This window comes from Miniopterus natalensis, chromosome 11 (genome assembly GCF_054644295.1).
Source record: "Miniopterus natalensis isolate mMinNat1 chromosome 11, mMinNat1.hap1, whole genome shotgun sequence".
NCBI lineage: Eukaryota > Metazoa > Chordata > Mammalia > Chiroptera > Miniopteridae > Miniopterus > Miniopterus natalensis.
Window position 1 is genome coordinate 12,112,502 of NC_142091.1, and position 25,746 is coordinate 12,138,247.

Sequence of the window (25,746 nt, forward strand, 5' to 3'; positions counted from 1 at the left end):
ATGTGAAAATGTTTCTAGAAGAGTAATAACTGTGCAGATCCTTTTAGACTTTCAGGCAGCAACACTCTAGGAACCTACTGTTGACTAGGTGCTATGTAAAGAGAAAAATAAACTAAGTTCAGAACACAAACAAGAACAGAGAGCAAAGCAAGCAAATACACTCTTGAGGATTTGGCCCTGAGCGAAAGAAACCAGAGATAAATGTGAGAATATCGTTTAACTTAAGCAGGTACGTTTAATGGTCAGAACAAAACAAAATCAATTAGGAAAATTTATATACACAAGAGATGCTTTACAGAGCAGTCAGTCTTTTTCGTGTTGCTTATTTTAACAGGGTTTAATATATGATTATTCTTCAGTCTTCTGAGTTAAATTTTTCAGGTGGCTATAAGATCTGGAACATAAACAAATTTACGTAACAAGTAGTTTACTGATATTCTATGAGATGTCCAATGTGCTGTTCCTCACTAGCAACTCCTACTTCATAAGCTGTGCAAAACTAATGAATGTGCACTGAAGCAGCATTTCCATTAGTCCTGCATCCACCCACGATGCATTGCCTCAGATGATGTGTTTCTAATTTTCACTGAATAAACCTGTGTCTCTAGCATGCCCTAGAAGTAATCAAAGAGCTCAAAAGAAATAGCACTCAACAGTGTGGAGAAGGCCTGGGGGGCGGGGGCAGATACAGAGTGAAGGGGATTAATGGGGGGAAAAGGGGACATCTGTAATACTTTCAACAATAAATTTTTTTAAAAGAAATTAACACTCTTCCTCTCGGGAGCTCGCCCACGCCTTTCTTCCCTCTCAGGCGTGCATCTCCTGAACTCTAAGGGACCCCAGGAGACTTGCGACCAGAGGAGCAATGGGCAGCAGCAGCTTGTCCAGGGCCAACCCCCTGAACCTGTTTCTAAGGCCCCTTTTCTCTGACTTTATAACGAGCCAAAGCAGCCCCACCTAGGCTCTCCTGTTGCTTCTTCTATCCTAAGCCCTTCCTTGTTTCACTGTAACCCAGTTTTAATAAATGTACTCTCAAAATTTAAAAAATAAAGAAAAAGAAATATATGTAGCCTGTTTTCAGACTTTGTGGTCACCTGTATTTTAATTTTTAAAAGATTCACGTACTGTAAATCTTATAAACATTTCTGCCATTTACAATATACCAGAAAAAAATGAATACTAAAAGTAAGATAATGGAAAAACAAAAATAGATTGCTTTTGCTTCTACACCAGTTCTACACCAAAACATTTTGCTGAAATGAAGTCTTTTTTTTTTTTTAATATGTCTTTATTGATTTCAGAGAGAGGAAGGGAGAGGGATAGAAACATCAATGATGAGAGAGTCACTGATTGGCAGCCAAGCCCATAATCTGGGCATGTGCCCTGACCAGGAATTGAACCTTGATCTCCTGGATCAGAGGTCGATCCTCAACTGCTGAACCACACCGGCTGGGCTGAAGTGATTGTTAATCTACACAAAACAGACCTTCTAAATGATACGCAGGATACATTACAAATTTGGTTTCAAAATTTATTTGAATTTAATATAAGTCTTACAATGATTTCAATAAATCAGTCACTCCCGAACACAACGTGGAGATGCAATGATTACGTGATGACTTCTTAATAGTCCAAGGGGATAAAAGTATTTTCCAAATATGGACAGAAATTAAATCTTTCTATAGTATTGACCCCTAAGGGCTATTCTCCTTTATAGACTACAATATTGTTGTCAGTTTCATACACTTTTACTTTATAAAGAAGTCCCACAGGAAGAAGTCTCTGGAGGTTGTCCCAGATGTATACAGCTACATTTTCTGACGTGCTGGAGAAGAAAAGAAAAAAGATCAAAAGACAAATTAATAAAATTTCACGTTTAATATTTACAGAGAATAGAAATTCTATTTTTAAAAGGTGCGATTAAACTAAAACTTCAGAAATCACACAGCAATCAGATATAATGTTGAAATCAATTCTCCTTTCTTACTCTCTGTTAGGTAAGAGTCACACCCACCTCACGACATCTGCAAAGTAAGGCACATCTAGGTCCAGGTTCTTATGATCCAGGGGCTTCATGATGGCCTCCTACAGACAAAGCAAAGGGAAAAATCAATTCCGTCTATGACTCAGATTCCAAAGTGTTCCACCTTCGCCTCGAAAACTTTCATTCATCCACTAACTCAGTACTTTTACATATTTCACCTGTGTCTTACAAAGCAATTTCAGAAAGTTTAAATTATGAAATAAAGTCGGCTTTCCATGACTGGTTATCCTCCTTACTGAAAGCAAAGATGTTAAAAAGCCAAAAAGTAGAAAATTCACTAGAGCTTTCTCATAACAAGCCACTGTAATTCAGAATTCAGTTTAACACTCTCACGTTCTGTTCAAAAAGTTACCAGGAACACTACTCCATAACAGTCTCACCTTTAAGACAATGCCACAGTGTCATTAGGACAAAGGTTCAGTGAGTACTACATTTTATAAGGCAGACTAAAACTGAAAATTACATTAATAGTTCTAAATTTCTGCTGTAAGGAGTCATTTAAGAATGATCTTGAGCTCTTAGAAGAAAAAACATAAAACATAAATGCTATTGCCTCCTAATGCTTATTAACCTGGTAAGAATTGTAATTGCCTTATTCTAAGTTTTTAGCTATACTGTACATAATCTAAGCAGTTTCTAAGTTTTTACTTTTAGCTATATTGTGCAAAATGGAAACAATCTAATTTTCCATATGGTGTGGTCCAATAAGGGTACATTAATTATAAAAATAGCAATCATTTTGTGAGCAAAACAACAATCATATAAAACTTGCAAGTCCTAGCCCGGCCAGTATGGCCCAGTGGTTGAGCTTTGACCCATGAACCAAGATTCCAGGTCAGGGCACATGCCTGGGTTGTGTGCTCAATGCCCAGTAGGGGGCGTGCAGGAGACAGCCAACTGACGATGTTTCTCTCTCATCGATATTTCTCTCTCCATCCCTCTCCCTTCCTAAAAAAAATCAATAAAAAGATATTTTTTTTTTTTTAATTTTAAATAGTAAGTCCTGAACTCAACGACCTTTAAAATAGATGAAATGGATATCAATAAAGTAAATATTTGTTTTATCTTCAATTCCAGTTCAAGTCCCAACTTTCCCATTGAAGGGTCTTTAACAGGGCTCTTTCTAACTTTACTCTGTATGCCATAACAGGAGTGTGTGGTGTCCTCCAAGGTGGCGTACAAAGGTGTATTTAATCATACTGCTTGCTTGGGACATCTCATATTTCTCATAGTGTTGTCTTGTATTGTATAACACTCCATGTATACATATTTAATGTCCCTAGTAAATGCAAGAGTTCTGTCTTCACAGCTTTCCGAAAGTACTTTGAGCACAGTGCTGTGTGTTCATTCGCTCATTCTCAGATACTCAACCAACTTACTGAGAACTTATTCTTTTTAATTTATTTTTTTGCATCTTTTGTCACTTACGCTTTACATTCAATATTATTTTGTATTAGTTTCAGGTGGACAGCATAATGGTTAGATAATCATATAATATCTTTTCCTAAGTGATCCCCCTGATATTTCCAGTACCTGCCTGGCCCCATCCATAGTTATTACAATATGACTGACTGTATTCCCTGTGCTGTACTTTACAGCCCTGTGACTATTTTGTAACAGCCAATCCCTTCACCTTTTCACCTTGTGAAAACTTATTCTTTACCTCCTAGAAAAAAATAACATGAACACTCTGGGCAAGGGCGACATCTCATTCGTCTCTGCACTCCTAGTACGCAGCTCAAACACTGATGCAAAGTAGGCAAACTTGAATATATGCATAAGTAATGTAGAAGTAGTAATGATTAATAACAGCCTTTTCATGAAACACATTTTAGAAAAGGAAGGAGCAGCCTGCAGCAGAGAACTAAACAAAAACAGGTGAAATGATGGCATAATAAAAACTAAGCTGGATACAAGGAAATATACTCCCAACTTTGTAAAGGACTAACCATATGACCTAAAGCAAGTCAGTTAACTGTTTAGCATCTCTCAAACAATCTGTGGCATGAAGAAGTTGGCTTAGATATTATCTAAGGTCTCTTACAATGCAAGAATTCTAAAATGATACAATCAGTAAGTCCTTTGTTGAACACATTTTTTGGGGTTATCCTTATGATGAACTGCCCCAGTGACTTTATAATAAAGCTAGAGTGACTAAAACAGGGTACTGTTAAAATCTATGATCAAAGGCATAAGGAAAATTCAGAGAGAAAAAAAGAAAGCTTCAAAGACAAAGCTGTACCTTGAAAGAACAGTAGAATCTATTAAATGTAGATATGCCAGCAAGGAAGACAAGATGAGCATGCTACACTTATTTCCATCATTGTAATACAACTGCAACTGATTTCCATTAGAAGAACATGAAAGCAGTTCCTCCAACTACTCCTCTACTCCCCACCCAACTGCGCTCACACCGTCACGGAACCTCTGGAGCTACTTGGTTGGGAAAGTGAAAAGTGAGCCATCGAATATTACACTTAGAAGACAGCACATAATAAGCACCAAACATGCCATTACCTCCATATACCCTCTGAGGTCAGTCAAATTCATAACCATTCCTGTAACAGGATCCACCTAGAGAATAAACAGAGGTGAATATTACGATAATATGCTCTTCATATTTAAACCTCTGGTAAATTATTAAAGGCTGTACAATGTGCAGAAATTGTGCCCACATTTGTCTTCATCATCAGTCTCAGCAGGGAACACCAAGTGCTCTAGGCATCCTTTTCACTGTACTGCTCTTCTACCTGACCACATATAGCACATTAAAGATGACACTTTGGGAAAGGGAAGGCCTGGAATGGCAGCAGCTCACCATACAAAAGGACAACAGTGAAGCAATCCTGATTTGAATAGAATTTTTCAACACAGAATTATCACATTGGCAGCGAGAGGGCCCAGCAATCTGTACAAACCACACAGATATATTCAGCACGTACCTCTCCACGTATCGTCACCATAACTATGGGAAAGAAAACAAAATACCAAAAGACCAACATGACTTTCAACAGATTAACATCCAAGCACAGGTTAGCAACATAAATTATTAGATCTCTGCCCCGCAAAGCTATATTTATACTTCCCCCAAAACATGTTTTCTTAGTTAAGATCTTTTTACCAAAGCAAGAGTCAACCAAGACAGAGGAGCTTAGTAGCAGCTTTAGCTAAGGAGAGGAGCTTAGCCAAAGCCAAGAAGGGAGTAAATTCTGCTTATGATGCTGATGCACTAGTTAGGAATCTCCACGACGTAGGATCGAGATGCTGCCCGATCGCTGCCTGTAAAAGTAGAAAATTTACAGAAAGAGGTCCAGCTACCTGTCAGTCTGGTCCAACTTTGGGCAGTACCTTTCTAAGCAAGCAAAACTACTACTGGACCTAAAACTCTTTCTGGGGGGTTAAGAGGGAAGCCTAAAACTCTGATAAATGTATACCGTTTATAGTAATGCTTTGTAAATTAACAAGTGCTTGTATGAGGCATTTGAACAATCCTGATAATCAGAATGCTTTACAAATTAAGAACTTTTATAGTTTTTTCAGCTCCATACAAACACTTAGGGCATATATGATAAATGAACAAACTAAGAATGAAAGGTATCATAGATCAAGTAAAAGGCAGTAACTAAACTAGAAATCCTGATCTTCTGACACCTTTCCTGGTCTTAATCCACCATACCATATGCTGTCATACTCGATGGCTTACGTACCTGTTTTTTGAGACATCAGCTGTATTTCAAAGAATCAACTCTCTTATTCTTGCATAAATTACTTTATTAGAACTCCGCTGGCAGTTTTAGACCCAACTTATTTTCCTACCATCCAGCATATTCCTAGACAATATTCCCCTTTTGTCAGCCATTATTTATTCAAAGAATACAATTTAATTTTAACATTAGCCTCAGCAACACATAATTAGAATGAAACAAGAGCCAAAAGAATCTCATTATGTACACTAAGACCAAAGAAAAAATTATTTAAACCATTCATTGTTTTTGGACTCTCTGTAACAGAGCAGGCAATTAATTGCAAGGTAAAAAAGTTAAGACACATCCAACCAAGGCAACAGCTGTTTTCATTTTGAACTTCCATTTAACTTCTCACTCAAAGCTCAAAGCATTATTGCTCTGCCCAAAAGGATTTTTACTCATTAAGACTGTATTTGCACCCTGGCCGGCGTGGCCAAGTGGTTAGACCGTTGGCCCAAGCATTGAAGGGTCGAGGGCTGGATTCCCAGTCAAGGGCACATACTTGGTTTGCAGGTTCAATCCTGGCCCAGGTCGGGCGTGTGCAGGATGCAACCTATCAATGTGTCTCTCTCACATTAATGTTTCTCCTCTCCCTCTCCCTCTTTCTCTGTCTCTCTCTCTCTCTCCCCCCTCCCTCCCTTCTACTCTAAAAATCAATGGGAAAAATATCTTTGGGTGAAGATTAACATAAACAAAAAAGCAAACAAAAAAAAGACTGTATTTGCTAAATATTCTTCCACTCTTATTTTAAGGGCTAAAATGTCATCAGTTTTCCTCTCACCTTTGTAATTGTGCCCATGACCATTTGGATTGCTGCATTTCCCAAACAGTTTCAAGTTTTCTTCATTACTCAGAGATTTGCTGACCAAGAAAAAAAAAGTCAACATGACACAAGTTCAGACACCTTCTCTGTTCCCTACATTTATTATTTGTTCTAGCCTTTTGCACACGACTCTCACTGTACCTTCCACAACACTGACCAGACTACGCCGCGCACAGAAGGCAGTGCCAGGTGCGGGCTGATCGCTGCTGCACCCGTTACCCAGCAGCAGGCCTGACGCGCCCGCCACACACACCTGTCCGGTGAACGAACGGGCAGGTCTTGTTAGGTGGAAACTACTACCCTTATTTTACAGACGGGGAAGTGGACGCCCAGAGAGTGGAGCTCGCTAATGAGCGGCAAAACTCTCCTCAAAGTCAACTCTTTAGTGCCATAGGCCTGGGATCAAATTCCACCCGCGCAGCGGCTCAGGGCCGCCTGAGGCAAGCGAGCATCCGCCTTCACTTCCTCCTCGGCGCTGAGCGGCGGATGCTGATTCCGTCAGTTACGGGAGCTAATTACTCCGGGCACGTAGCAGCAGCGAGCACCCGCGGCCTGTGGACCGGGGGCCGGGCGCCGTGCAATCCGGGGGCGCTGAACCCCTTCGACGTTACAGCGACGCTCGGGTCACGTGGGGAACCGAGGGGCAGAGGTTGCTTCGGGGCGCGGGGCCAGCGAGAAGCCTCGGGGATCCGCGCCCAGGGCCGTCGCCCTCGCAGTCGGCTCGGTCACCCAGCACGCTTCGACACACACGCTCCTCTGGAGCCGGGTCACTCCAGTCGTCACCTAACGGTGTCGCCGGGGAAGCCCGGCGGCCCCAGGACCACACCCGGCGGGACCCCGGGCGCCCCCCGCCCCTCCGGGCGCGCACCGGCCCCTCCCGCACCGGGTCGCCCCCACGCTGGCGCTGCGGGCACCACCCACCAGTACAGCCGGTGGCTCGCGCTGAAGGAGACGACGCGGCACACTTGCACCCAGCGGCGACGGCCCGGCTCCGCGCCGCTCATCGCCTCGCTGTCCCGCACGCGCCCGCACCTCCCCTTCAGGCGGGCGGCGGGGGCGGGGGCGGGGGGCAGAGCCTCCGCCGCGGCTGCGCAGTGCGCGCTGCGCCCTCACAGGGCTCCAGGCGACGCCCTGCGGCTGGGCTCCCCCTGCCGGCCTGGAGGCTGCAGCAGGGGTCCCCTGCTCGTGGGATCTGGGGACGGCAAGGATTCGGACAGCGGGGCGTCCTTAGCAGCGGTCGGTGAGTGGGGTTTGCATGGCGAGTTTTACGTCTGCTCAGCCTGAGGCCGCGTCCCGCGCTTAGGGTCAGTCTGGGCACATTTTCGGGCCTGGAGGGACCTTCTTTAAGCCGCCCCTCCCATCCACTCCTAGAAAGCCCTGGATTGCAATAGAAACTTCCAGGAGCTGGTTCTTCAGATAAACCCAAGGGCCAGTCTACTTAATCATAAAGGGAGCAGAATTCGAGGGCAAGTGAAGACCACGTGGCTGTCGGAGGCGATACCACCTTGGGACTGTGAAACTATCGCTGCGGGTTGGCACAGGGTGAATGCATGCACCCACGCGTACACACACACACAGGCAATTCTGTGTGGAATGGAGACACCTCCGGAGTGAAAGGACCTTGTTTCCTCACTTCTCACAAGGAATATCTAAACAACTTACAGCTCCCAGTACCATGTCATGTCTTGCTTCCATTCACGCTTTCATTAAATATTTATTGAATATTTACTAAGAGGCTAGCACTGTTCCTGGCACTGGGAAACACAGATAAAATCATGGGTGTGGCACAAATATAAGACCCAATGGTACTTTCTCTCGTGTCTCAAGTCTCCAGCTATATATTATTTGTTTTGTATTAAATTATTAATATGCTATGTAGCAAATATTCTTCACACATTTTTTTCAAAAATGTTTCTCATCTCCCCTTTGTGCTGCAAAGAAAGAACTTTAAAGAACTATGAACTCCAGAGATTTCTTTGATATAAAGACTATCTAGTTCAGTCCTCTCACTTTACAGATAAGAAAGCACAGGCCCAGATAAGTGAATTACTTAACCGAGATCACTTATAAACAATATTTCCTAGGCACTGACCTCATCAGTGATACTCATAGTCAGTGGTTACACAAACACTTATTCTAAAAATAGTTTGAAGAATCAAAATTAAAGGTAAGAAATAGAAGTAATTTCTGAGAAATTATTTTATCTATTTGCTTTAGCAAAATATATCATTGAATTTGCAGTTCTTGCTCTAAAATTTTTTGATTAAAGCTAATTCTATATAAAGGTACTCACAGAATTCACCCTCAGTGACCCAGTTATGGGTTAAATTATATCCCCCCCAAATTAATGTGTCGAAGTCCTAACCCCCAACACCCCATAATATAACCTTATTTGAAAATAGGGTCTTTACAGATATAATTAGTTAAGACAAGGTCACTAGGGTGGGCCCTAATTCCTTTTCCCCTCACTTGTGGACCACATACCCCTTTCCTTGAGTCTCTGGACACTGGCCAGTGATGAGTTGGGGTTAGGGAGAAGAAAAGGCCCTGCCTAGGCTTTGAGCCTTAGTCATATATGCTCACTTGGTTTTACCAAAACTTTCTGCATTGGATTACCAGGCATATGCACCTGATTATAAAATGCCATTGATCCCCTTTTGTCCTCTCAGAACCTCATAGATGGCAGGGCCATGGCAGAATTCAGGCATCCTTGGGTCAAAAATCTTATGATTGTACTACTAAGCTTTATATGTTTGAACTTCCCTCCATGTGTATTAGGATGGAGTAAAGGTTTATAAACAGGGGAAAGACATGATCAGATCTGTGTATGTCCCAGATGTCAACTAGTCTCCTTCACCCTTCAGATCCAGATAAAATCAAACCTCCATGTCTTGTCTGGGGGGGGTACTATGTCTTTTTGAGGACTTATGTGAAAGATCAGGGGATCTTTGTTCTTATGGTTACCTCAGTCTCTAGGCTCCACATCTGATATACTAGTAGTGTTTTGGTGTCTTCTCGCTATTGTGTACCTGCTACTACTGTTCTGTATCTCACTAACTCAAACACAAAACCTAGAACTTTGATTTTATTGTCACAATGTAAACCCTCCCATGTGGCATTTGTAGGTATGGAACTAACGAGGTAGGGTTTGTGATGTTGACAATAACTCTTCAAGAAAATTGAGCCCTGGGCAGTATGGCTTAGTTGGTTGGAGCACTGTCTAGTATACTGAAAGGTTGCAGGTTTGATCCCTGGTCAGGGTACATGCAGAAGGCAACCAATCAATGTTTCTCTCCCCCCGCCTTCTCCCTTCCCCTCTCTCTAAAATCGATAAGCATATTCTCAGATGAGAATTAGAAAGAAAGAAAGAAAGAAAGAAAGAAAGAAAGAAAGAAAGAAAGAAAGAAAGAAAGAAAGAAAGAAAGAAAGAAAGAAAGAAAGAAAGAAAGAAAGAAAGAAAGAGAAAGGAAGGAAGGAAGGAAGGAAGGAAGGAAGGAAGGAAGGAAGGAAGGAAGGAAGGAAGGAAGGAAGGAAGGAAGGAAGGAAGGAAAAGAAGGAAGGAAGGAAGGAAGGAAGGAAGGAAGGAAGGAAGGAAGGAAGGAAGGAAGGAAGGAAGGAGGAAGGAAAGAAGAAAGAAAGAAAAAGAAAGAAAGAAAGAAAGAAAGAAAGAAAGAAAGAAAGAAAGAAAGAAAGAAAGAAAGAAAGAAAGAAAGAAAGAAAGAGAAAGAGAGAGAGAGAGAGGAGAGACAGAGAGGGAAGGGAGGGAGGGAGGAAGGGAGGGAGAAAATTGAGAAGAAACTGACTCTATTGGTGCATGACTGCTCAGTGAGCCTGATAATGAATTCACAGTTGCTTCTGAAATTCATGTCTGGGGGGGTTTTCTCCAGCGATGTGCAACATGCAGAGAGAGCATGGATCTGGCCCAGGACTGGAATTCAACAGAGGGCAGGTGTATAACGGAAGGAAAGGAGTACAAGGGATTTTGAGAGTGTTGGGAAGAGTGTGGCTTAAGTGACAGACCTAGGCTGATTTGGGCTATTAGTAAAAACTGGTGGGGTTTAGAAATGTGGAGATTAAATGGTCTCTAGTGCCACCTGTTGCCCAACTAAATGAAGAACTACCAATTTTTCATTAATTCTTCAGAGGAAGAACTATACACCTGGAGATTAGAAGACATGCCTGATTTTAGCAATGTCCTTCAAAACAACAGCCTGCCAAGGCCGAGTTGGGGGTAGGGTGGGAGGTGGTCACGGGTGGTTCAACTGCAGTGGCGTCTGCTATGGACTGCAGGGACAGCCAGTCTAAAAGAAGCTGTGGAACATGACACAGCTGGCTTCCTGTACTCTGCGAGCACCTGGGGACCAGTGGTAACAGGCAGGCTGTGACAGGACAAACCAGGTGCTTTTCAGATCTATATTCTACTACCTATGACTACTGGTATTTCTTCTGCCAGGTGTGAGGATCTCTGTCACCACCTATCCCGTTCTGGTTTTCTTTCATGCATTCTCGTTACCTAGAGGAAGATGTATCCAGTAAATACAAATTTAAAACTCTCTTCAAAAGGTTGTAGCAACACTTGCTTAATGTTTTCAAGGAAGAGCCCTAAGAAAATAGAAAACCACCGTTCTCTCTTGAAGTCTGTTTTTAATAGAAATGTGGTTAAATTTCTATGGTTTGGAAGGTAAGGTGCCCCTTTTGGTCTCTCTTGTGCAGAGCACATTCATTTTAAACCCAGGCCCCAAACCTCGTGGTTCTTCCTCAGGTGGGTACGAAGGTGCCGTGAAACCCATAAGGCATTTGCACGGGCACCTCTGCTCGGCCCAGCTCTTCAAAGTTCTTGGCATCCAAGATGAGGAGGAAGTTGCTTTTATTCTAGAAAAGGAAAGACAACACTGAAAATTCTTGGGTTTTTCCTATCAGAACTATGCCTCTGTCCACTGCGCTGAAACTTCTAGGGGAGCGGGCACGTCTTCCTCCTCGTGCCCACCCCAGCGCCTGGCAGAGTGGCCCACGCACCACTCACTAGTGCTCGCTTCGCTGCATTGCTGAACTGCACTGAAAAGGAAACTACGGCTCAAGGAGTTCACACCTAGACTGCAAAAATCACACTGCTTATATCACCTTCGTAGGATCTCCTTGAGTTTAAGGATCTTTTTAACCTGTTCCTTTTCGGTTTCCTAAGAGACACAGGAATTCTTCCTCCCACATTAGAAAGGCCTGCCTCCGTTCTGTGTTACTTGAGAGCTGCTCACAGGTAGCATTGCAGGGCAGACCGAGACTTGCCCTGGTATGATTACAGGGGTGGTGTGTGTGTGGCATGAGGGCGAACCCCTCCTAAGCCCATGGCGGCCCTGTCGAACTGATTGGAGCACATTTCTCACCAAGCCCTTTAAAAAGCTTAGAATTCTACACCCCAGGAGCCACTATGAATTAATCAAAGCTGGTTCTCAAGGGGAACCTATTTGTCACAGCATTGCCCCAGATGAGAAGTTAGATATTATTGAGACACCAGGTCAGGGCTTACCACATAAGACTGTTTGGCCACTCAGTTGAAACTGGCAGCACAGACGGTGGTGTGAATATTAGACTAGAAGTCAGAAGACTGGGACCTTAAGTTACACATTCCATGTGTGTAAATGGTATCCCACAAAGTTGTTTTGATGACTAAATAAGATCATCTGTATGAAAGTAGTTTGTAAATGCATTCCTATGCAAATATAAATTATTATAGTTCTACAAATGGAAATTTAGACCAATAAAAAGTATGGATTATGATAAAAGAGTACATAAGTGGTAAGGAAAGGAAGAAAAGAGCGAAGGTGCCACATTACAATCAAAATAAACTATTGGCAGCGTCATCAAGTAAAACCCTCAAAAGGCTCAGAGTCACTTTTCATTATGACTGGTGACAGGGAAACACATTTACCTGGTTGGGGGTGATCACCACGGAAAGAATAACCCCCCCATCTTCTTCACTGGTCCCTGGTACTGGAACAAAAACAGGTTCTGCAGGATAAAAGCCATCTTCTCTCCAAACCTGTAAGACCCCAAAAAAGTATTTGATAGAAGGCTAGTTATGAACTGGAAGCTTCCAATAGCTTTTTTTTTTTTTTTTTTTTTTTACCTCCCAGCATAAATTTGGCTGTCAATATAATATTCCAACAGTAAAAAAAAAAAAAAAAAAAGTCAGGCATATTGAGTTAAATATAGGGTGGAGAGAGGGAACTTTCACAGCTGCCAGGTTCCATCATCTCAAACACAACTTGTGAAATTATCGTTTCCCACCAACCTGAAATACAGGTATGCCAACAGTCTTAGCCCTATGATCTCTCTCAAAACAAAATCAAGCACAGAATTCTTTTTCTGGGCTGTGGTTCACTAAGATTCCCTAAAGAGAACACACACCTACCTAAGCAACCGCATGCTTCTCGCACTTAATAAAGCTAACTGGCTGAGCTGCTTAAATATTAAAGAATCTCAGAAGCTACCTTAAACAAAACAGACTCATTCCGAGGGCAGACCAGTTCTTTTCAGAGCTTAGAGAAGAAAAGGGATTTTCATTACCTTCAGCGTCTTGTTTACCACATCAACCTTGACCAGAGAATCCCCTACCAAATGCTGAAAGCCACAGCCGTAGAAGAAACGATACTTTTTGCCGCTGACTTGGCCGTAGTTAATCTGGGGAAATTCAATACCTCCTTCCAAGTTCTCGGGATATAGATTCTCATAAGTGCACCAAATCTGAAAAGTTCCCAAAAGGATTTACAGTGGTTGCTTAATTCTCACTTTCTTCAGGTAGGTCCACGAGGGGGCTAATACTCTGCAGGAGTTTCTGACAGGGCTTGGAAACAGAGGCCCTATGGAATTTTTTATACTGGTCCTCCTTCCATCATGGGTATAAATGCATAAAAGATGATCAGGTCTTGTGACTCAGCTTACAGGAGGTAATACCAGTGCACTTTTTATTTTACTGAAGCTAAGACATCAACAGCTATGCCTTGATATGCTTGTGATGAGCACAGATTATCTAAAAGACAGGGATGGGTGATACCAATCTCAAATTTCTAAACATTTTACAACCATTAGAAAGTTGCATGTATCTGTCTCAAAACACGAAAGGCGTCGGTAAGCACAGTGCTCACTCCCAACCAGAATTCTGCGGTTCTTGCGCAAGCAGCATAACAGGGCCTGCCCCTGCTCAGCTGAACGTGATGACACCTACTGCACACCGCGCACCAGACGTTGTGAGAACGGGCAATGAGTAAAAAACCACTAAAATTCAAAGTCTTGGTCTAATATCTGTTCGTAGCCTACCTTGCCATCAGCCTGCTTTGTAGCACTGGCCGAAGAATAGGACAGGGGGCTGAGGTTCTCTCCCTCGGGGGCATCCAAACTGACATGCAAGGGCAAAACAAACCTTCGAGGGAAAGATGTGGCTGCTGAATTATAGACCTGTGCAGGAGAGAGAAATGAACAGATGAGGAAATTGTCATTCAGAGAATAATTGCATGCCCCAATAATTTCAATCCAGGCAACATTATTGGCAATCCTAAGTAACTGCATAAATGATGGTTTTCATTCGTTCATTTATACAACGAATACCTGTTGAGTACCTACTACAGGTACTGTTTTAGACACTGGGAATACAGCAGTGAACAAAAAACCTCTGGCCTCATGCAACTTACAGTCTAGTGTAGAAAGCATGATAATAAATAATAAAATATGTGTTATTTAATTAGTGTCAAAAAAACAAATGATTATATAGCCCATGGTCTGATGGTGATAAGTGCCATAAAGAAACATACTTCAGGGTAAGGAACTACCCAGTAATAAGGGCTTCTTCCTTCTTTGGGTTTGGTCAGGATAGACCTCTACAAAGAAAAGGGTTAACTTAGGTAGGCCTGGGTTGCTCAAACCTTGCACATTCTCAAGAAAGACCTGTTTTCATGCTAGCCCGTGTCTGGAAACTGAGCTCTTTCTTGGATCATTCTGTCTGATAAAAGTATTTTGCCTGCCTGAGGCCTTGAGTCACACTGTACTCATTTATCCAGATAGTTTATGCTGATGATGTGATTTATAATGAGCCCCTGCTTTCTCTATGGGGTCTGGAGCTTCAGGAACTGAGGTTACCCATGTAGGGACTGTATGTCCATGTGCAGATCCCCACAAAAACCCTGGACAGCCAGGTGCATGCTTCCAAGGACTCAGCTTCCTCCACACTCCACCCCCTGCACCTTTTCCTTTCGCCCGTTTTTCTGGAACCTGTGAGTCCTCCTAGTGAATTATCAAGGGAATGGTCCTAGGGATCCCCCAACACAGCCTCTCTGCTGTATTGATGATGTTTGAGTAATAGACCCTTCCAACAATAAGAATGCTTTAGCGCCGCCAGCGTGGCTCAGGGGCTGAGAGTCAGTCTGTGAACCAGGAGGTCACAGTTCGGTTCCAGTCAGGGCACCTGCAGGCTGCGGGCTCGATCCCCAGTAGGCAGCCGATCAGTGACTCTCTCTCATCATTGATGTTTCTGTCTCTCTCCCCCTCTCCCTTCCTCTCTCTGAGATAAAGAAAAACATACATTTTTAAAAGAATGCTTTAAGTACACTTTTCTCCCTTAAAATCTTGTAAGATGGAGAACAAACTGCCATTCCCCCCTTTTCCTAACCCATGTTATTTCCATCCCATGCAGAAATGTTTCTACTGAGTTTTTAAGCTGCACAAAGAGTTGGCTTTTTAAAATTACTCTTAAGTTTATTTAAATTTTTTTTCTTTTGTAAAACCATAGCTGAACAAAAAGACATCCAATAATGGTAACTTAGGTCATGTGGATCAACTGTCCCATTGAGAAAAGCTGGACAAAATGTTTAAAACAGCTGTTTGAAGGCACTGGTGAGCTAAAAAGGCAGTAAGGAAAAACGGGTGGAGATTTGGGAGGAGATAAGCTAGATATCCGGGGCACTTTTCCCCCTGAGGACATAAGCTGCTTTTAGGAAAAGGCAGCTGAAAGGCTGAGAAAAATCAAGCAATTTTTTTACTAAACTTTTTTATTCTGAGATCACTGCAGATCCACATGCAGTTGTAAGAATACAGAAAAACAACTGATTACAAAATGGGCGAAGGACTGAAAGAAATATCTTTCATCAAAGATACACAAATGGACAATAAGTACATGACAAGATACTCAACATCATTAGTCATTGAGGAAATGCGTATCAAAGCCACAATGAGACAGCGCTTCATGCTCATTAGGATGGCTGTTATAAGAAAATTTTTTAAAGAAAAACAGAAAATAACAGTGTTGGTGAGAACATGAAGAAACTGGAACCCTTGTGCCTTTCTGATGGGAATGTAAAATTGTGCAGCTGCTGTGGAAAACAGTTTCACAGTTCCTCAAAAGTTAAACATAGAATTGTCATATGAGCCAGCAATTCTAGGTATATAGCAAAGAGAATTGAAAGCAGGGGCCCAAATAGATACTTGCATACCAGTGTCCTTAACAGCATTACTCACAGCAGCCAAAGAAATCCAAGTACCCACCAACAGATAGACAATAAAATGCAGAGTGTGTATGTATAACTCCATTATTCCTCCTTTATGAGGAATGAGATTCTCAAACTAAAAAGCTTCTGCACAGCAAAAGAAACCATCCACAAAACGAAAAGGGAGCCCACTGTATGGAAGAACATATTTGCCAATGATACATTGGATAAGCAGTTAATTTCCAAAATATATAAAGAACTCATACACTCAACAAAAGGAAGACAAACAATCCAATTAAAAAATGGGCAAAGGACCTGAATAGACACTTCGCCAAAGAGGACATAGAGATGGCCAAGAGATACATGAGAAAATGCTCAACATCAATAAGCATCAGAGAGATGCAAATTAAAACCACAATGAGGTATCACTTCACACCTGCCAGAATGACTCCATCAACAAACCAATAAACAAGTGCTGGCGAGGGTGTGGAGAAAGGGGAGCCCTGGTGCACTGCTGGTGGGAATGCAGACTGGTGCAGCCTCTATGGAAAACAGTATGGAGGTTCCTCAAACAAAAGGAAATGTGTATCAAATGGAGCTGATTCTTATATATCCTAAGAATCCACAAACACCAATCAGAAAGAACATATGCAGCCCTATGTTCATAGCAGCACAGTTTACAATAGCCAAGATCTGGAAGCAGCCAAGTGCCCGTCAGTAGATGAGTGGATAAAAAAGCTGTGGCAGCCCTAGCTGTTTTTGCTCAGTGGTTAGAGCATCAGTCCAGGGACTGAAGGGTCCTGGGTTCGATTCTGGCCAAGGGCACGTACCTCGGTTGTAGGCTGGACCCCCAGCTCTGGCTGGGGCACGTGAGAGACACAACCAATCAATGTGTCTCTCTCACATCAATGTTTCTTTCTCTCTCCCTCTCTCTTTCTCTCTCTGCCCCCCCCCCCCCGCCCTGTCACTCTATGAAAAGCAATGGAAAAAATATCCTCGGGTGAGGATTAAAACAGACAGACAGACAGACAAAAGCTGTGGCACATCTACACAATAGAATACTACGCAGCTGTAAAAAAAGAATCTCTTACCTTTTGAGACAGCGTGGATGGACCTGGAGAGTATTATATTATGCTAAGTGAAATAAGCCAGTCAGAGAAAGACAAATATCACATGATCTCACTTATGAGTAGAATCTAAAGAACAAAATAAACTGACGAACAAAACAGGTCCAGAGGTATGGATGCATGGAACAGAATAACAGATTTCAGTGGGGGGGTGGGAGGGACAGGAAGAGATTAACCAAAGAACATATATGCATAAACCATGGCCACAGACAATAGCATGAGGAAGGCCTGGGGTGGGGTGGGGATTGGGTGAAGGGGGGCAAAAAATGGAGAAAATGGGAGACATCTATAATACTGTCAACAATAAAATAAAATTTTTCAGAAAAAGAATGAGATTCTGATACATGTTACAACATGGATGACCTTAAAAAGATTACTGAATGAAATAAGCCAGACATGAAAGAACAAATCTTGTATGATTCCACTTATATGAGCCAGCTAGAATAGGCAAATTTATAGAAACAAAAAGTAGAATAGAGGCTACCAAGCACTGGGGAGAGGGGGGAACAGGGAGCTGTTATTTAAGGGGTGCAGTGTTTCTGTTTGCAATGATGAAAAAGTTCTGGAAATGAACAGTGATGATGGTTGCGTAACATTGTTAAAGTACTTAATGCCACTTAATTGCACACCTAAAATAGTTAAAGTAGTAAATATTGTGTTATGTATATTTTACCACATAAAAAAAGAAATAATGCATCCTTCATCCATTTTTACCAATTATAATGTCTATCATAACCTCAGTACACTATCACAACTGGGAGATTTACATTCACATAATTCACTAAGTTTATTCCGATTGCACCAGTTAACATGCATTCATGTATGTGTGTTTAGTTCTATGCAATTCTGTCACAATGTAAATTCATGTGACCACCACCACACTCAAGATACAGAACAGTTCCATCACCACAAGGATCCTTCATGCTAGCTCCCCTTTTATAAGAAGAGAGCCACACCAACTCCACCACCACTTGACCCTAATGAGAAAAGATTTTGATAGTTTTGAGGAGCTAGGGAGACAAAAGTTCAAAGTCAAGATCTACCAATAAGGGGAAGCCCTGAAAAACCTCTAGCTGTTTGGGTCAAGACCCCTTAGGCCTACACCCTAGGAGTAAGAATAAATAAGAAATAGTATGGCTCATGCAGGGACTGTATCCTGCTTCAAATTATCTCAAGCCCTGTAACCAGATTAAGACTATCAGGGCCCTGACTGGGTGGCCCAGTTGGTTGGAGCATCATCCTATACACAAAAGGTTTGGGGTTCAATTCCTGTTCAGGGAACATACCTACATTTCAGGTTCAAACCCCAGTAGGGGCAGGCACGGGAGGCAATGACCAATGTTTCTCTCTCACATCTACGTGTGTCCCTCTCTTCCTTCCCTTCTCTCTATAATAAATTTTTAAAAAAACAAAAAACACATATCCTCAGGTGAGGATTTAAAAAAAAAAAAGAATATCTGGAATTATCAACAAAACAAAAAGACAACCTACACCTTTTCCTGTGGGAGCCACTGGGTAGAGAAGAGTGTGGCCTCCTCTCCCCGCCATGGTGTGTGCTCGTCCACTGATTTCCATGTACTCCGAAAAGGGAGAAACATCTGGCAAAAATGTCACTTTGTCTGCTGTGTTCAAGGCTCCCATTTGACCAGATATCATGAACTTTGTTCACACCAACTTGTGCAAAAACAATAGACAGCCCTATGCTGCCAGTGAACTGGCAGGTCATAGACCGGTGCTGAGTCTTGGGTGCTGGCAGAGCAGTGGCTCGAATTCCCAGAGTCCAAGGTGGTGGAACTCAACGTTCTGGCCAGGGTGCTTTTGGAAATATGTGTTGTGGGGGCCGCATGTTTGCACCAACCAAAACCTGGCGCCATTGGCACCGCAGAGTGAACACAACACAGGAACGAAATGCCATCTGCTCTGCCCTGGCTGCCTCAGCCTTACCAGCGCTGGTCATGTCTAAAGGTCATCATACTGAGGAAGTTCCTGAACTTCCTTTGGTGGTTGAAAATAAAGTTGAAGGCTACACCAAAACCAAGGAGGCTGTTTTGCTTCTTAAGAAACATAAGGCCTGGAATGATATAAAAAGGTCTATGCCTCACAGCGAATGAGAGCTGGCAAGGGCAAAATGAGAAACCGTCATCGTATCCAGCGCAGGGGACCTTGCATCATCTATAATGAGACCAACAGTATCATCAAAGCCTTCAGAATCACCCCTGGAATTACTCTGCTTAATGTAAGCAAACTAAACATTTTGAAACTTGCTCCTGGTGGGCATGTGGGCATTTCTGCGTTTGCACTGGGAGTGTTTTGCGCAGGTTAGATGAGCTGTATAGCACCTGGCGTAAAGCTGCCTCCCCCAAGGGTAACCACAACCTTCCCATGCACACAATGCTCAGTACAGACCTGAGCAGAATCTTGAAAAGCACAGAGATCCAAACAGCCCTGCGAGCACCACGCAAGAAGATCCATGGCAGGGTCCTGAAGAAGAACCCCCTGAAGAGCCTGAGAGTCATGTTGAAGCTAAGCCAGCATGCAAAGGCCGTGCGCCAGAACACCAATCCTCGCCGGCCGAGAACCACAGGCCCCCGGTGGACGAAGCAGCTGCAGCGCTAGAAGCCAAATCAGACGAGATGGGGCCCCAGGCAAGAAGCCTTGGTGGGGAAGGGAGGAAAGAAGGCTGTTGGCGTTAAGAAGCAGAAGAAGCCTTTGGTGGGAAAGAAGGCTGCAGCTCCCAAGAAGCCAGCAGCTGAGAAGAATCTGCAGAAAAGAACCCGCCACAGAAGCAAAGAAGCCTGTGGCATAAACTTAAACTCGTTTATTCCATAAGGGTCAAATCACTCTGGACAGCGAATTTTGAATTAAAAAATGATGAAAGGCAGTGGGGGGGGGGGGGGGGAAGACAACCTACTAAACAGGAGAAGGTACTCACCAATAATACATCTGATAAGGGGTTAATATTCAAAATTGATAAAGAACTCAGACAACTCAACACCAGAAAAACAAACAACCCAATTAAAAAGTGGGCAGAAGACCTGAATAGATCCTTCCAAACAGGACACACAGGTGGCCAACAGACATGAAAAGTTGCTCAACACCACTAATCATCAGAGAAATGCAAATCAAAACCACTGTGAGATATCACCGTACACCTGTGAGAGTGACTGCCATCAATAAGTCAAGGAGCAAGTGTTGGTGAGGGTGTGGAGAAAGGGGAGCCCTCGGGCAATGCTGGTGGGAATGCAGTTTGGTACAACCTCTATGGAAGCAGTGTGAAGGCGCCTCAAAAAATTAAAAATGGAACTTCCTTATGACCCAGAGGTTCCACTTCTGGGTATATATGTGAAGAAACCCAAAACATTAATTCAAAGAATATATGCACCCCTGCGCTCATTGCAGTATTATTTACAATAGCCAAGATATGGAAGCAGCCCAAGTGCCCATCAGTAGATGAGTGGGTAAAAAGCTGTGGGACATAAATATACAATGAAATAATACTTGGCCATAAAAAAGAATGAAATCTTGCCATTTGTGACAGCACAGATGGACCTAGAGGGTATTAGCTAAGTGAAATAAGCCAGTCAGAGAAAGACAAATACCAGATATCACTTATATGTGGAATCTAATGAACAAAAACAGAAACAGACTTACAGTTACAGAAAACAAACTTGTGGAGGCCAGAGGGAAGGGGTGTTGGGGGATGGGGTAAACAAAGGTGATGGGATTAAGAAGTACTAATAGGTAGTTACCAAATAAACATGGGATGTAAGGTGCAGCACAGGGACTAGTCAGCAACATTGTAATAACTGCCTATGGTTCCAGGTGGGCACCTGCATTATCAGAGGGTACACTTTGTAACCTATATGGGTGCCTATCTGCTATGCTATACTCCAGAAACTAATACACCAAAGTGTTGAATGCAAACTATAATCCTAAAATAAAATTTTTTAAAAAAGAATATCTGGAATTGATAATGCACCCTAGCCATCTACCAGAAGCAAGTGAAAATGTTATCTAAGGGAAGAAAACATCATCCTGGGTCTCAAATATTCCTACAATTTTTAAACACAATGTTCTGTATGTGATAAAAATTAACAGGCAAATAAGATGGCAAGGGGGTGTGATTAAAAAACAGTAATACTAAGATAAACAACAGATGATAGAAACAAAGCCACAGGGGATCCAGATAATAGAACCATCAGACTTTAACTATTCTGAATATGTTGAAGAAAATTGTTTTACATCGAGAATTGTAGCAGAGAACTAGAAATTATTAAAAAAACCAAAAACACAAATCAAAATTCTAGAAACTGAAAATGCAACGAGTTGAAGAAATTAGTGGCTAAAAACAATTTATATTACAAACCCCAGGGAAAATTTTACCTTGGACTCAAGATCAGAAAAAAGTGAAATCCTTCAGCTAGATGGACTGATACACTTCATCAGAGAATTAAGGTTATGGTCCATTTTGCCATTCCTTCCAGTAAATTTAAATATGTTAGTGCTCAAGTGTAATAAGCAACTAATCACAGTGCTTCAAAACACACCTCTTGGCTTCCTTTAACGTGCTTTCTATTTGATGTTAAGTAAGTACTTCAAATTATTTTTACGTATTAAATAAGCGACAAAGCTGTGTCTTTAAAATCATTCTCCCTCCTTACTTGCTGAAGAGACAAGAGAAATAACTAATTCCAAAGCCAAAACCAGAACTTGGCAAGTTCAAAATTATTTTGACGACACCTGACAACTCAAAGGTGCTTACCTGATCAAGCTCTTTCCCAGCTTTCCTAAGATTCTGTAGTTGGTAAATTTCTAGGGATCTTCCATCATCTTGACAGCACAGATCAATTACAACACAACCCTGGTCCTCAAAAGCATTGATTTGATGAAAAGTAATAAAAGGTTTACTGCAGTATTTCCCTGGAAGAAGCTGCAGGGAAAATACAAACATGAAAAAGAGATATTTTCTCTTATTTTCATTTTTTCCATTAGGGAACAGATGCACCAAGCTCAAATTAAGAAGATTCCCACCCCATCCCCCCCCCCATTACATGACAGGCCACGTAAGTGCCAAAGAAGAATTTGAAATGTAGAAGCAAATATGCTTTGATTTAAGCATTGCTTGCTTAAGTCATCTCTCACCTCATATTAATCAACAAACTAGGGCTGTTTAATACAGACCAATTAACTGTTACAACTCACTTAAAAGTCCTCATGAAATATGGTCCAGCGTTTTCAAGGACAGATAATTCTACATGGTTAAATAGAAAACACTGCTATTAAGTATAACTTATGATATATTTAAGTGATTAATTCTTTAAAAAATGCGTTATTAAAATGGAATTTTTGTAATAAAATTACAGTACAGTAAATTTAGGATACTGTCTCTTTAGAGAAGGGGAAAATAAACAAATAGAATAGTGCTATTAACCAGGAGTATAGAAAGATATTTAACCGATGTGCTTTGGACTTTAGTAGGAGTATCATATTTACATATCAAGAAGTTGTAGAAGCAACTGATTAAAGTGTCATTGCAAAAGTTACAGAAGACCTTTGCCTGAACAACATCCTCTTTTGCAAATATTATGATGTGGAAAAACCCATGCTAAGAGGGTTTCTAGATGTCATTTAAATGAATCAGATAATTTAATGGATAAAGCCATTTCCTACAATGCTCTAATATGCTAAATGCACTGTATTAATTAATAAGTAGCTAGCCCCACCTATGGAAGGAGGTAATATCCTTGATTAAGAGTCATGCAAGTAGCCCGAGCCAGTTTGGCTCAGTGGTTAGAGCGTAGGCCCACGGACTGAAGGGTCCCAGGTTCGACTGCGGCCAAGGGCACATACCTTGGTTGAAGTCGCCATCCCTGTTGGGGCCAGTGTGGGAGGCAACAGATCGATGTGTCTCTCTCACATTGATGTGTCTGTCTTGTCTGTCTGTCTCCCCCCCTCCCCGCACTCTCTCTGAAAAGCAATGGAAAAACATCCTCGGGTAAGGGTAAGAATTAAAAAAAAAAAGTCATGCAACTAATGCCCAGTGAAGGTAACATCAACCAAATGGAAACTTACCTTTGTTTCCAGTCACTTTCACAATAAACATACTCAAAATACTGACCTCTCCACTGCACTTATTCACCACGTGAAACCGTGTGGTGCACTGGGGTTCCCAGCTTATTCCATCTGAAATGGCCTTTCCCTGAATCTTACAAGTGAGGATTTTCCACAGATTCATCTTGAGAGGTTGTTCAATGAAGATTATGTAGTTCTCTGTCATTCCTAAAAGGTTCCAGCAAACATGAAAATGTTACCTGGTGAACTAGAGTTGTCTGAAATGTGACAGTTATGGGGACATGTCTGAACGCTGGCACACAGGACTGCTGACCTAGACAAGGCGAGCAAGAGTCAGTTCTTCACTGTTTCCCAGCTTTGTTATACAGATTTCCTGTTCTTACATAAAAAAGAGAACTGCTTAGAGCAGTTTGGGTTGAGATCCTCAACTAGCTTTTTTTATCGTTTTTTTCTTTCTCTTAAAATTGTTTTGGTTTAGAAACAAAGTAAAGAAGCATAATATGAAAGTGTGATTTATGATCTGAATGCTTATTCCATAGTCCTTTTGGTATTTATACTGAGGTAAGGATCCAGGAGCAGACTAACTATAAAGGTATAGAATGCAGAAGATAACTATTCTAAGAAAAAGCTGAAGCAATCTATATAGAATATGAATTTCCCCCAAAAAATATAGTCAAGATCTTTTCATGTATTATTATTTGTGGCCTTTAAAGTTACCTAAAATTTTGAATCCTGTCAATTAACTGTTATGGTCAAATGGTTTTTTTCAATTAAGACTTTGCCTTTTTAGAGCTGTTTTAGGATCACAATAAAATTGAGGGGGAAGTATACAAATTTCTCATATACCCCGTCCCTACACCTGCATAGCCTCTGCATTATTGGCACCCCCACCAGAGTGGTACGTTTCTTATAATTGATGAACCTACATTGACACATTATAATCACCCAAAGCCCATAGTTTACATTACAGTTTATTCTTGATGTTGTCAATGAATTTTTTAGTAACTGCTTGCACTAAAATAATTACCCTTTCAAGCAGTCAGTTGGCTAGGGTAAGAACCATAATAAACTTAACTGGTATTAAAATGCAACCTTGGTCTCATTGTCACCATACTCAGATAAACTGTATTAACATAGTACTTGCCAAAGCTAGTCCCTCTGCTACAGTGACAGTAAAGCAGGCCCCATGCAATCTGCGTCATCTCTGGACTCACCAAAGCTATGGTAGTAAGAAGGTTTCAATCTCTCCGCAGAAGCAATGGAACATATCACTTGGGCTCCATGGATTGTAGCCCCAAGGTCCACCTTCTCTGGAGGAACCCGAATAATATTATAGCAGGAACCTGGAAAACAGAAAGTTTTGTCTTAACTGTTTTACATACATTCTAAGAATAAAAGATAACCCTTGCATTTATGGACTAGGCAAAAGCAGTTAAGAGATGTATGCAATATGCATGATACCTATATTTCATGAAGGGTTATTTCAAACAGACTTAGGTATCAAACATATATGAACTTTATGAAAGTAATTAGTAAGGTTTTGAAACAACACACACAAAGTAATCCACCAACAGTTTATTATATTTTAATGTTCTCAGACAGTTACCTCTCTCTCCCTGAAGCTGAACTCAATCTCTACTTAATAAGAAAAATAAGGTAACAGCCAGGAATACTCTCAAATTCTATTTGTCCCTCTCCCCACCCCCCAACCCCAACAACTACGATCTCCATTTGCATCCATGTCCAAATCCTTCCCTCCAGGTTGCTTTAGGCCCCATCTCATCCTGTCTCATTAATATTCATTCATGCAATCATCCATCTGACTATTACTACTTCTTTAAGAATCAACTCAGGTACCCACCCACTCCTCAAGTAGCCTTCCCTGAATCTTCCCCACCCCAAAGTCACTTGGTGCCCCTCCTCTATGCCCTGATAATCTCTTATATAGCCTAGCATTATTATAATTATCTACTTGCTTGTCTGCTTCTACTGGGATAAGCAGATCAACAACCAGAGCTTTGCAAGAGCAGACTTACCTGCTTCACCTACACATTCTCAGTACCAAGAAAAGATTTCGCATTTAGTAAGTACACTAAAAATAACTATTGATGTATTGACCAACAACATGTCTGTTAAATCACTCAATAAATGAATAAATGTCGAGGTCATATTAAATTATCTTCCTGGCAGTATTAGAATTGCCAGCGTAGGTCCTGAAGAACTTGGGGAACTTAGAGTATTTTGCAACCATGAAGCTTCTTTTGGAACAAGATACCTATACAGTTCTCTAGTCATTTATTCAACAACTACTTGTTGGGTTTCAACTATATTCCAGGCACTCTTCTAAGTGTCATAAGTACCATATTCTAGATACTTGTATATAGCAGTGTACAAAATAGACCAAAGACTCTTCTTTTATAAAGCTCAAGTTCTAATGACTCTTACAATAATTAAAAATATA

At 41.7% G+C, this 25,746-nt stretch overlaps 2 protein-coding genes and 1 pseudogene across 2 annotated transcripts in view; 1 reads left to right on the forward strand and 2 right to left on the reverse strand.

The window, feature by feature from the left end:
- Nucleotides 1–1,517: 1,517 nt before the first annotated feature.
- Nucleotides 1,518–7,658, reverse strand: PTS (6-pyruvoyltetrahydropterin synthase). Its single transcript, XM_087821539.1, has 6 exons — nt 7,535–7,658; nt 6,572–6,651; nt 4,987–5,009; nt 4,562–4,618; nt 2,015–2,085; nt 1,518–1,825 (listed from the first exon to the last, which is right to left on the reverse strand). Exons 1-6 carry the CDS (start codon nt 7,615–7,617, stop codon nt 1,702–1,704), a joined length of 438 nt encoding a protein of 145 aa, XP_087677665.1. The 5' UTR covers nt 7,618–7,658; the 3' UTR covers nt 1,518–1,701.
- Nucleotides 7,659–11,226: 3,568 nt separating this feature from the next.
- Nucleotides 11,227–25,746, reverse strand: part of BCO2 (beta-carotene oxygenase 2) — a 34,290-nt gene continuing 19,770 nt past the window's right edge. Inside the window, exons 6-12 of the mRNA XM_087821540.1 lie at nt 24,500–24,628; nt 23,332–23,492; nt 21,976–22,143; nt 13,928–14,065; nt 13,178–13,354; nt 12,540–12,650; nt 11,227–11,485 (exon numbers count right to left, since the gene is read on the reverse strand). Coding sequence (XP_087677666.1) covers nt 11,372–11,485; nt 12,540–12,650; nt 13,178–13,354; nt 13,928–14,065; nt 21,976–22,143; nt 23,332–23,492; nt 24,500–24,628 — 998 coding nt within the window. The 3' untranslated portion in view covers nt 11,227–11,371. The remainder of the gene's footprint in view (nt 11,486–12,539; nt 12,651–13,177; nt 13,355–13,927; nt 14,066–21,975; nt 22,144–23,331; nt 23,493–24,499; nt 24,629–25,746) is intronic.
- Nucleotides 18,760–20,081, forward strand: LOC107531313 (large ribosomal subunit protein uL4 pseudogene; annotated as a pseudogene).